The 13,236-nt window shown below is 31.8% G+C and overlaps 1 protein-coding gene across 50 annotated transcripts in view; it reads right to left on the bottom strand.

Moving 5' to 3' along the window:
* RIMS2 (regulating synaptic membrane exocytosis 2) overlaps nucleotides 1–13,236 on the bottom strand; it is a 734,990-nt gene that overhangs the window by 335,091 nt on the left and 386,663 nt on the right. For all 50 annotated transcript variants that reach the window (XM_058275873.1, XM_058275894.2, XM_058275868.2 and 47 more), the window contains 4 exons: nucleotides 11,344–11,443; nucleotides 10,409–10,532; nucleotides 8,843–8,889; nucleotides 4,113–4,225 (listed from right to left, as the gene is read on the bottom strand). In XM_058275873.1, the coding sequence (XP_058131856.1) occupies nucleotides 4,113–4,225; nucleotides 8,843–8,889; nucleotides 10,409–10,532; nucleotides 11,344–11,443 (384 nt within the window). The remainder of the gene's footprint in view (nucleotides 1–4,112; nucleotides 4,226–8,842; nucleotides 8,890–10,408; nucleotides 10,533–11,343; nucleotides 11,444–13,236) is intronic.

The following is a 13,236-nucleotide window of genomic DNA, read 5'->3' as shown; positions in this document are numbered from 1 at the left end:
GGATATATTAAGTAGAGACACCTATTCTTCAGTTACTATTACTTTTAAATGGTCATACAAAACGGATTTTACAATATTTACAAACTCAATCACTAAAAATGGAATCATAAAAATGTTGCAACCAAGTAACATGGGAAATATTACAACCATAAATCAACTACAAACACTGAAGTGAAATAAAATGTGATTATTGATCAGAAATAGTGTAATGCATTCCTACAGAAAGAGTTTTGAGTCTTTCCTCACTTCTTAAGGAATTTAAGGCTTTATTTTATCTTAATACCGTATCAAAAACTAACCAAAGGCTGAGTTAATTAGATATTGAGAGAATTATGAAAATAATCCTCTGAAGGAAGAAACTGATAAATTATTGGAGAATACAAGTTTTTACAAAATCAAAATAAAAGAGTGCTGCCAATGGAAGGTCTAAATACAGCATAGGGGGCATAAAAAAGAAATCACACTGACCTTCTCACCAGATACATTTTTTTTAACGGTTTTCTCTATTAAGGTTCAGTTATGCTGCCTCCCACATCAAGACCTCATGAATGCCACGGTCCCCAAACCAGGGGTGGGGGGCAAGCAGGCAGGCAAGGTGGGGGCAGAGGCCTTTGATGACCCCCAAAAGTGGAAGGACAATGGGGGAGCAGAGGAGTCCTATGCTGGTCTAGTCAACTGCTAGGGGGTTACCTAAGAGCCCGCAGGCCCAGAATGCTGGAGATGACCCCCCACCCCAACTTGGGCATGACTGCCTCCTGAGGAAGGTCCAGGCAGAGCAGAAGGGACAGGAACTCAAGTTCCAGGCTGGTGGGTCTCCTGGGACCCCACCCATAAAGTGGGTACTTGTGCAGGGAAGCAGGGCTGGGGAGGATCCCTCTTGGCAGTCTTGCTGAGAGTCAGGGCGCAGGCCCCATGGCTGGTGGCGAGGTTCTAGTGCTTGGGTCCTCCCCTGCGGTGGGTCCCTAACCCTGATCCTGGCTGAGCCCCTGTGACCAAGGGTGGCCCACTGGCCTCCACTCCCAGGGAACCAGCCCCAAATTGAGCCAGATACATTAATGACACTTTTGTAGTTATGCCCTAGAATAAAATCAAGCAGCCTCACAATTAAAGCATGGAGAAGAAATAATTTGCATATTTTTAAAAATCATCAACAGTATTGAGCATGAAATTTAAACAACAAATTTATATTATATGTTTATTTTCTATTTGAGAAAATACCAAAGAACTGACAAAAATATAGTAGGATGGTCAGCTCACATACTATAAAAATTATCCTCATTTTCAGGTATTAGAAATGTCATGGTTTTATGAGGGATGTATTAGTTCAAGTAAATATCACCAAAAGCAAAAATGACCAAAAGGAAAAAAGAAGGAATAGGCATTATAATGCTGCCTTGTGACTGTATATCGGTCTTCTCTAGGGCATATGTAGACACATTTTCCAAACCTCTACATCACTATAGCAAACCAAAACTGTCTCCAGTCCTGCAGAGATAGCGTTGACTATAAAAAAGAAATATATCCAGGTGGTCATCTTGCTTATGTTTTCCTGGATGTAAAGGATGAGAATAAATTAATCAGCTTCATGAAGTAAAAGACCCTGTCTACCTTGTTTATTGCTGAATTCCTAGTGACTTAACACTGTGCCTGACCGAGGTTTAAGAATTTAACACATATTTCTTGAATGAGTGATATTTGGAGAAAAATCTTGGAAAAGATTTCAAAAATCTTGAAATTTTTTCTGCCTCTTTAAATTGTAATTTTACTTCTGGAAAGTTATCCTGACAAGGCAATTTTGTCCTAACAAAAATATGCAAGATTTATATTCAAGGATTTTGATGACACCATTATTTATAAAAAATATAAAATTAGAACAAACAAGATAGCCCTAACATTGAAAAAATTTAAATGGAGTATTAAAATAGCTATTAAAGTCATTTTAAGAGGAATTTCTATAGACAGGAAAAAGTCCACATTATATTACTAAGTGAAAAAGTAGTATTAAAAGTATTATGCACAAATTTATTCCTATTTTGCTTGAAGTTCAATGGTAGTATTAGAGGTGATTTTTATTTTTATTTATTTTTCTAAACTTTCCAAATTTCGTAAAATAAATGTATATTATATTTATAATCATAAAATAGCATTATCGTATGTATAAATATATACATTTGATACTGTATGCTTTGAAATTTCGAAGCATATACAGCTAAAAGTTTTATTACCAGTATTATACTGGATCATATACCTCCCAAGTCATAAGAAAATGATTAAATGATACCTATTTTAAATTATGATTGATTACATGGATTTTAAACCAATGTTAATTATAAATCTAAAAAGTAAAAATTCACATAATACAATTACATATATATCCAGAAGTGAAACATTTATATTTCCCCCAAATATTTAACAGTTTTACCTTTCTACAATATCAGTTTTGAACCATATGGAAAAAATAGCTGAATTTCAAATTTGTCTCAATTTCTGAACTATCTGCCTCAATCTCTGCTCCTAGTCCATTTCTAATAGGGTGTTCAGATTTTAAATGGCACTTATTATGAAAACCTAACTACCCCTCCCTCCTCTACCAATTCAGTCAAATCATACATATAAAAAGAACAAACATACAAATGTATTTATTTATGTACTAGTATGATCTTGTCACCCAAAGCATTATTTAAAGATAGATTATTCAATGAGATCACAAACAAAAAGTAACAGCTAGTATTTACTAGTTTTGCAAAGATGGTAGACACAAATAAATACTACATTTTTAACCTTATGTAAAAATATCTGTGCTGTCAATATGTATAAGAGAATAAGTAGAAAAATGTTACTTATTATGGAGAATGCAAAAAATACCACTGTCAGTAAATGAAAAAATCCACTCTGTTTATGACAGAGAAAGGAAAAGAAAACAATAAAAAGAAATTTATCTCAAGACATTTACAATCTCCTAATAGTATTTCATCTTTCTTGCATAACATTATTGCTAATTAACCTTTGTGAGCAAAGCATTTTAAACAGACATCTAATGACTTTTTCAATAATTTTTAATACCTCAATTTTGCTCATACTTTCTAAAGTTTCTTTTATCTTAACAAAACTACTTCAATAAAAACCAAGTATCTCCTTCTTCTATCAAAAAACTAAAAGAAAAAATTTCATAGCTGCTTTAAAAGAAAGTTTTTCCAATTGTTCTTAAAATATCAGCCCAAGAATAGTTTTTGTTTTTAACCATAACATTTTTCATACAAAATTTAGTGTCTTGATTTTTAAAATATAAATAGTTCTTTAATATTACTAAAATTTCAAGTATAGTACTCATTAGTTCTACTGGCAATATTAAGCTGTATGTTTCTAAAATATAGTTAAGTAAATTTAAATATATTAGTATTGTAAATGATTTAATAAGGGGATGACAATTACAAATGAATAAAATGTGAGTGCTTAAGTTTGCACATCTCCTCTAATTTGGACATAAAATGCATTAATGAATTTTTAAGTTTTATTTTAAAATATTCAAATTAGGCATCAAGTTATGTGACATCAGCTGGTATACTCAATTATCTCTTAAATACTTCCCCATTTATTTTATTTTGTGTTGACACAATTATCTCAAGCATCAATAAATTTCAGAGCAATAACTATACCCAAATAATTACTACGAAATTCACCCCGAATTTCTTTAAGGTTAACAAGCTGGGAAGAATATATAAACATTCATTTTTCATGTTAAATGCCATCTTTGTATATGGCAGAATTTTTATTTCTCTTAAAAATCTTATGACAACTTATATTCATTTAAGTTATACAACAAAAATATGACATTGGATTTGGGAATCATGCTACTATAGTAAGAAAGAAGTTTTGATATCCTCACAAAATCTCTCATTAAATTCCAAAAACTTAACTATAATAAAGAAAGTACTATGCCGAATAATGAAAATTGAATTTCAAGTAATTAAAATTGCTAAGAATGAGAAGGTTGATCATTAAAAGCAGAATTATGCTCTAGGAAGATCTTGGTTTACAAAAAACAAAACACCTAGCATCATATATTGAAGACTACTTAATATTACAAAAGGAGAGATTTATTGATTACATACTGAAAGTTGTCCAGATAAGAACTGTGGAACATCCCTCAACATGCCAGGACTCATGGGAGAAGTAACAGAAATAGAAGGACGATCCATTTTTTGAGATTCAAATGAGCTAGAACCTGAAATGATAATTATACATAAAGAATAACAATGGCTTTTCATTATATTTAGTAATCTTAATCATATAACTTTTAATTTTTGTAATGTCCACAAAATGTCATTATATAAGCCACTTTCCAGTCACAATATTCCAAATATCCTTAGAAAATTTTTGAAGCAGTATTGTGGCTTAAGGAAATTCTTAAGACCAAGGGTAAAACATTTTCTGTGCCAATTATAGTAATGATGGATCTCTATTTCAGAAGCTGGCTACTTTGCCTGTTATGTGAACTATTCCCATATCTTAAAATTAATTATTAGGAAAATTAAAAAATATAAACAAGGAGGAATTGCCACAACCTAAATAAATAAAGCAGATTGAAGACAATCTAAAAGTATATACAATTTTATAATGTTAAGGAAACAAAGATTAGAATGTCCAAAATTATAAAATGTTTCTAGAAAGTGCTTTCTGAACCATATATGGAAGAATATAAGGAATCAGACTGACAAAAAGCCAGCAAGTGATCATGACAAAAGATATACAAAAGCAGAAATGCAGTACTCAGAAGTTATATCTATAAATTTATTTCTATGAAAGGGAAGGGACAAGTTATAAAGTTAATAGGCAAGGGACTAATAGGATACTTGGCAAATTAAGTGCTCATTTTTAGGAACCTTGGAATTCTGTGCATTCGTCACTAACTAAGCTCTTATGGAAAAAATTTGCATTTGAGAAGGATGCTTTTTCCACCTAAGGGTGGACTGAAATGGAGAAAAATTTACAACAGTCAAGAACTGGTGGAATTCAAAGAGATAATAATGGTAAATAAAAATAGGAGGAGAAGAAAGAACTCAGGTGATAGCCCAAATTAAATACCAGGACTCAAGCTAATCATATATGAGAGATAAAGAGGGAGACTACTAAAATTTCAAAGCTTGTACCAGGAAAAAAAGAGAAAGTAACCCTTGTGTCCATTTTGTTCTCTGGACAGGACAGTGCCATCATTCACTGGGACAGAGGACACCTGTATTTAGGGGAATGGACAGAACTTAATTTGGAACACAGTCACCCTGAGACACCTCTAAAACATCTGATGGAGATGTGTAAAGTACGTAATTGGATACACAGATGGAACCAAATGTTGGAGAATAGAATGGTGTTGGAAATTAAATGGTAGAGTTGTCTGCACTTTTAGAGAAAGTATAGTATAAAATGAATGAGGGTAACTGTAAGCCTTGAGATCAGAAGTAATTGTAATACCTTTTACAGTATTTAGTTAGTGGAAAGAATGATACTTTGATAGTAAGAGATAAACTCAGTTTTCTCTGGATTAAGCTTCAAGTGGAAACAAGACAGTTTGAATATCCAGGGATAAAGGGATAAAGACAGATCCATTTGGGAATGTACATTTAGGAGTTACATCGCTGGCAATTATAGCCATAAGAAGAAAATAATTAACTGAGGAATCCAAAAACAAAGGGTAAGGACTGAGCCTTGCAGAAAGCTACCCTTCAAAGTTAATAGAAGAATGTTAAAGGTTAAAGGATCCCATCTCCTCAGGAACAGCTTTGGAATTGTAGTCTACCACTTTTTTAACAGCTGTGGTAATATAAAGAGTTCTACACTGCTCATACAAATCTGAGCAATGCAATACAAGTGAATAAAAATTTACATATCTCAGAGAATTGTTGTAAGAATTCAGTGTAATAGTGTAGGTACTACATCAACCACAGTCCCAAATATTCAATAAAAGGGAGCAGTGATGATAATGGTGGTGGTAGTAGTGATGGTGGTGATAATAATATTATCTATAATTATTTTTATCTTTATATTATTATTTATTGTGTTGAGTTTTTTGAGTTCATGATATAGTTTTGGGTAAAATGATTTAGCATCTAACTAAAGGTGCTAATAAATACTGTAAGAGATAGGGATCAGTTTAATTTTCACATAAAGGTAATATAAAAGAGGGAGGAAGAAAATATTAATTAATGTAACCTGGCAGTCTACTGCCTCAGTCTCCCACTCAAAGAAACAAAGGAAACCAGCTTAAGCCAGTCCTATAGCTGGTAAAAAGGATGCACAAGAAAGAGCTAAGTCAATACCAATTCAAGGGAAGCAGACTTGGCTCAATGGATATGGCATCCACCTACCACATGGGAGTCCACAGTTCAAACCCTGGGTCTCCTTGACCTGTGTGGAGCTGGCCCATGCACAGTGCTGATGCGTGCAAGGAGTGCCCTGCCATGCAGGGGTGTCCCCTACATAGGGGAGCCGCATGCACAAGGAGTGTGCCCCGTAAGGAGAGCCGCCCAGTGCGAAAAGAAAGTGCAGCCTGCCCAAGAATGGCACCACACACACGGAGAGCTGACACAACAAGATGACGCAACAAAAAGAAACACAGATTCACAGTGCTGCTGATAAGGATAGAAGTGGTCACAGAAGAACACACAGCAAATGGACACACAGAGCAGACAACTGGGGCGGGGGGAAGGGGAGAGAAATAAATTTAAAAAATAAATCCTTAAAAAAAAAACAATTCAGCACTAAATTCCATTCCTTATTTTGCAAAAGGAGCAGGTAAAAGCCAGAACAGTTGGAATGTGATGAGAGAAAATGTTAATCAAAAACTGGGGGACTTATGTGTGAAAGTTAGACCTCTTGGATAGGCTGTAACCTGTGAAGTATCCAATCTATGGAAAAACAGGAAGGGCTTCCATGCTCAGCTTAGGGATATAAATTGTGTCATTTTCCTTTGTTTGGCGCACTAGCCATGTTTTCTAGTTGTGTGCCCTTTCTTGCAAGATTGAGAATAAATTATTTTCTTCTCCACAATCAGGTGAACTTTATTTTCTTCAAGAAGAAGATTTCATTCTTACAATAGGTCATGTGATCATCTCTTAAAGTATAGAACTATGCCTCTCCAAAAGTACTTCACCTCTTTGGAAAAGATTTTAAAGAAACATATATTTATAACTATAAATTAAAAAGTAAAAAATATCTAATTTAATAGCATATTTTCCATTTTTATGTATATAGAGAATTTAACCATTCTACCACCTCCATTACTTTCACCATGGTTTAAGTCACCACTGTCTCCTTACTATTAAAGTAGTCCTCTCACTGGTCTCCCTGACTTCATTTAATGTAGTCTGAAAATAGTAGCCAGATTTTAAAACGTAAGTCTCTCCTCAAAACCATTCCATAGAGCTCCCATTTTACCTCAGCATAAAAGGCAAAGTCCTTACAGTGGCTTAAAAGGCCCTAAACAATTTGGCTTCCCATATTCCTCTTTTCTCCTCTCCTGTCATTCTCCCCCTGCCCACTCTTTTGCAGCCACACTGCCCTCCTAGCTTTTCCTTAACCCAACAATACTGGGTTGAATTGTGAGACCCCAAAGATTTATACACGCAGAATCTAAGAACATGACCTTATTTGCATAAGGATAATTGCAGATGTAATTAAGATATGGATCGCAAGATGAGATCATGCTGGATTAGGGTGAACTAATGACGAGTGTCCTCATAAGGGACAAAAAAAGAGAATAGACAGAGAAGCAGGGAGAGGAGAGTCATGTAAAGACAGATGGAGCCCCAAGCCAAGGAACACCAAAGACTGCCAGCAGCCACTAGAAGATAGGAGAGGCATGAAATGGAATCTCCTTCAGAGCCTCCACAGCTCCTTGAATTTGGGCTCCTGGCCTCCAAAACTGTGAGAGAATAAATTTCTGTTAAGTCACCAAGTGTGGGTAATTTGTTAGAGGAACCTTAGGCTTTCGCGCCTTATAGGCATTATACTGGCTGGTCCCTCTACCTGGAAAGCTTCCCCCCGAGATTGCTATTCTTTCAAATCTTTGTTCCAAACCTTTTTTTTTTTTTAAATTACTGTTGTCTATCCAGATCCACCTATTTCAAAGTATAACTTATCCTCTTATTTCTTCTCCTTACTCTATTTTCAATGAATCAAGAAACTGAGTTCAAAAGAAAGATTATATTGATTTAATATCTGAAAAAGAACTCAAAAACAAATAATAAAAATAAGTCGTTTATTTAACATTGTTAAACTTATACATTAATAACATATCTAATTGTTCCATTATTACTCTGAAGTTAAATCAGAATTATTATCCCATTTTACAAAAATATAAATTAGAATAAATGCAATAATCCACTAGTTTGTCCCAAGCATTTCCCTGCCACTTACTGATGGTTAGGTACAAAGTCACACATTTTAAAGTTTGGGGAAAATTTGGGGCATGAAACTTTTGATGATGATGGAAATACTAATTCATTTTTATGGTGGGGATGATTTCATGGTTGTGTATATATTTGTCAAAACTTACCATGCTGTGCACATTAAATATGCTCAGCTTACTGTATCTTAATGAAGCAGTTTAAAAATTCATAGTTCTTAATACCGTGTAGTGAAAAATAACTATCATTAAATATTACAAAATTTTTACTTTGTTCCATAGTGACAAGAAATAATACCAACTTTTCCATCTCTCTGTGATAATATATTTGATAACAAGATTACTGTATTCTTACTTTGGATTAGTAGAAAAACTAGTTTATTTGACATCTGATGAATGACATTATTAATAATATTTTCTTCTAGAGTAAATGAAACTTACTGGACTCCAGTTGTGCATGTGTGCTATCAGGTATTCTGGGTATATCTCTGAATTGAGAGAAAGAAAATACAAGAAACTGTTTCAATAATCAATGCAACTGCTATTCTGATGATGATCAGCCTATATTATAAAACAGCATGTAATAACAGCATTATATAAATAAGAAACAAACAAGCCCTAATTAATACTAACAAAATTTTTCTGCTTTAATCCCAAATATTTAAAAAGAACTTATATGCATTTGCAGCATATTTATAAAAACAATTACTCTATTTTACCTTACTATACAATTATCCATTCTGAATAATTACTGTATATAAAAAAGATATATTTTAATTAATATCTATACTCATTTATTTCACTTGCTGCTCTTCTAAATCAATACCTTGGAAGTACAAATAAAATAAAACCAAAAAAAAATTAAAATATTCAGAGATTTTGACTGATACATTTTAAATATGATTACTCTTGAGAAAAATGCAAACATGTTTTTCTTGCGACTTGCAAAATTACATTGTTCTTTTCTTTATACTTCAAAAAGTCCAGTTTTGTTTGAAGCCAGACAGGAGGAGTAAATATTAATGGTTACAATCACTCATAAAATTACATAAGAGACTACACTTATTTAAAATATTACACAAAAATATGATTTCAGGATCCATTAATACCAAGAAATATACTAGAAACTACAATAAACTGATACACTAAAATTTTACCCTATTACAGAACAATGAAAAGACAAGTTGAGGTACAAGATTTAATTAAAAACATTTCAATAAATCTAAGTTATCAACTTGCCATTTTCTCTAGCATAAAAAGAGATAAAAATGATAGAACCCAATTTGCCCATTTTCTAAATGAGAACTGGGCATTAGTATTTTATAACAAACAACATTTATATAGCCTCTACCTAGAATACTCTTAGCCAAAATATACATTTCATATTTCACTGTCAGTTTGTTTTTGTATAAATTTTATTTATGTATAGGTATACATTTTATTTTAGCATATAATATAAACTGTTATGAAGGAAGTACTGTTGTGAAAGCTAATGAGAAATTCTTCTATAGGTGCAAAGCATTTCATTTATTGTCAAATTTGGAAATCATCTATTTAATATACAGTAACAAAACACAGAGCCAAAGATTACTTTGGTGTTTTTTTTCGTCTTACTCTGAATTCCTTAAAGATGTTATGTTTTTCCTTATAATGTTCCCTTTATGTGGAAATAAATGGTATGCCCTTCCCTCTCTTTCCTATGTTAAAATATCCCTTTGAAAAAAAGCAAAATTCCTAGAATACAGTCGATCTTCATTTTTAAAATATAAAGGGTCATAGTTCATTAAAGATATTTTACTCTCTTTATGAGCACAATCAGAAAAAGAAATGCGATGATTTTTCGTGAGGTTTTTGGTAAAGAAGAACAAAACAGAATTATCTACAAAATAACTGATTTTCATTAAGCAATAAAATATTCTTGAATTGCCCATTACAAATTGTTTAAGTATTATAGTATTATAAGTATTATAAGTATTATAGATGGATAAAGTACTAAAACTAACTCACCCAATAGGCCTTGAAACAACAAGCTCCACTTGCGGTTCAGGTTTGGATTCTAGAATGATGTTGTATACTTCTTCAAATGTGGCTCCTTGCAATAGCCTTCCATTCCATTCTAATACTTCATCACCTATGGTACATGGCAATAATGATAATCTCAAAAGAAAAGTTTCCATGAAATGAACTTGAAGCAAAAGCAATTTGAAGTTAAATTAACACCACAGAATAAAACCAACATTATGGAACAAGAAACATACTAAGAACAGGTCAAAAAATATATAATTTGGTCATCAGGATAATTATTATATTTCACCCAAAAGGGCAACACTAATAGGGGCAAGGGCCAGAGGAAAGAAAATACATAAAAGTTATTGCTACATAATTTCTTAATACAAATTGCAATTCTAGACAACTTCAAGATCAGTTGGCTCTTCAAGGACTGCATGACTCTATATTCTGTATATCTTAATGTGAATGATACTGAGAACATTTTAAAAATGATTTTCTGTGTATCAGCTCTCTTGTAAAAAGTTTAATAATTACTGTCGTAGAAAAGCCTCTTCAAGGTACTCAAAGATCTCGCCAATAGTACCCATTACCAAATAGATAATATGTATTTATCTATTAAGTTTCTTTCCTAAACCACGTTGGAATTTTTTCAAAAGAAAAATGAAGTTTGTAGGTGACAAAAAAACTTAATGCTGAATTAAGGATTAGAAATATCCATCAGCAAAATAAAAAGGTCAATAAATATAAAAATGATTTTGTATCTACTGTGATACAAAAATAATAATTACAACTTGGTATTAATGAATAAAGACATACCTAATTTAAATGAGCCTTTTTTTAAACTGGTAGAATCACTTCTATAGGAGGACTACTTTTTCAGAACTACTCAAGTTTAACAGTTTGAATGGAAATAATCAAAGACAGAAACCTACCTGGTCTAAGATGTCCTACAGTATCAGCTAAACTTCCTTTTTTCACTTTGGTAATAAATGCACAGAGGCGACCTGATTCAGTCATTTTTCCTCCTACAACCTGTTTAAAAGAGGAAAATATTAAAATAGGCATAGAATTAAATGGATAAAATCAAAGAGTTAAGTAAAAATTATATAGACAGTTTAGAGCTTTTAAAACTGTAATTTAATATAGTCTTAAAAATTGATTTAAAAATAATAAATACTATACTTAGGAATTGAATACATATCCTAAGTGTGGAACCTTTTTACATACTTCAAATATTTTGTAATTTAATCTATTACCTGTTGAAAATGTTGCACATTTTTAAAAAACTTAACAACTTGCAATTTCTGCCCTAGGATAGAATTCATATTTTTGCCATTTCTAAAAGCATATTATACTACTATATAATTAAACATTTCTAGTTACAAAATTCAAATATTATAACTCTATATAAATATGTTACTCTTACTGTAATTATGGCATGCTACCAGAATTTAATTAGTACTCTGAGCACACTGATAATGTGTACAATGTTGATGGATCCTTCCTGACAAAATAAGAAAATTAACTTAATCTCATCTGAACGAATGTGAACTTTACACCATTTTTGGTCTAAAGTTGCATTCCAATTTTTCTATTTTTATTTCTATTAAAAATTTCTTTTATAAATAGTGAAAACAAAGATTGGCAATAACACTGTGGAGCCATATTTGTATGACACACTGCCCTGTTATGAAATTAATGCTTTTTACTCAATACATCAGCTTTATAAAAAGTTAAGCCAACAATAAGTAACTTCATTGACTAAAATAAGTTGTGTTTTTTTAATCTTATGAATTGAGCTTAAGATATCTGAATTCAGAAATCACTAATTTATCTTATTTCATAAATTTATTCCACATATTCAGTTAGCAATTGTACTCAGTTGCTAGTCAGTTACTATTAGCTAATTATTTCTATGTTTGGTTCTGAAAATTAAATGTATGAATTATATGGGCTAACATCTTAATGTAAATATTAAATAAATTTCCTTGGCTTAATAAACTCTAATACTAATTATTAATAATCATTATAATATTAATACTAAAGCTTATATAGTATCAATTATTACTAACTGCTTGTATATTACTTTATTTAATCTTATAATAATCCAATAGGTGTCATTATTCCCATTTTACAAATGAGGAAACTGAAGCAAAGAGATGTTTAGTTTTCCAATATCAAACAGCTAGTAACTGCTCTACAATTCAAGTTAAGACTTCTTTATACCATACTATGGTCAGCACATCTGGATTTAAATCCCACCTTTGCACCATGGGCAAGCTGCATACTTTCGTCTGTGGTAAGTGTTAAAGAAGATGAGATCTAAAGTGCTCGGATAAGTGTCAGCCTCATGGTAGCCACCAATAAATATTAGTTGCCTAATTCCACCTATACCAAACATTTTCTAATATTGCCAATTTATTATATTCCATAGGACAACTTCTGTAGCAATGACTTAACTCCAAAACATTTATTTTTTATTTCAGTTTTTTTTACCATACCAGAGATACAAAAACCAAACAGAATTCTACTTAGTGTATTTACCAAGTAATGGCCTGAAATTTATAATAGAACACAAATCAATATGTATATTTAACCTCATGACATAACTATTTTTGAGTTTCCAGACTTCAAAACAGTATTCTCTGTTTCACAATTTTTTATATAAATACAAAAATTATATTCTTATATAACACATATATTTTCCAGGTTTATTTTCTCAAATTTAGTAATTAAATAAATCTATCATCTTAATAAGGCATAAATATAGATACAGACACAAAGGACAAATTGTATAGGTAAAATAAGTTAGAGCATATCTGGGA

Source organism: Dasypus novemcinctus, chromosome 14 (genome assembly GCF_030445035.2).
Source record: "Dasypus novemcinctus isolate mDasNov1 chromosome 14, mDasNov1.1.hap2, whole genome shotgun sequence".
Lineage (NCBI taxonomy): Eukaryota > Metazoa > Chordata > Mammalia > Cingulata > Dasypodidae > Dasypus > Dasypus novemcinctus.
This window is presented reverse-complemented; position numbering and strand designations above follow the sequence as displayed.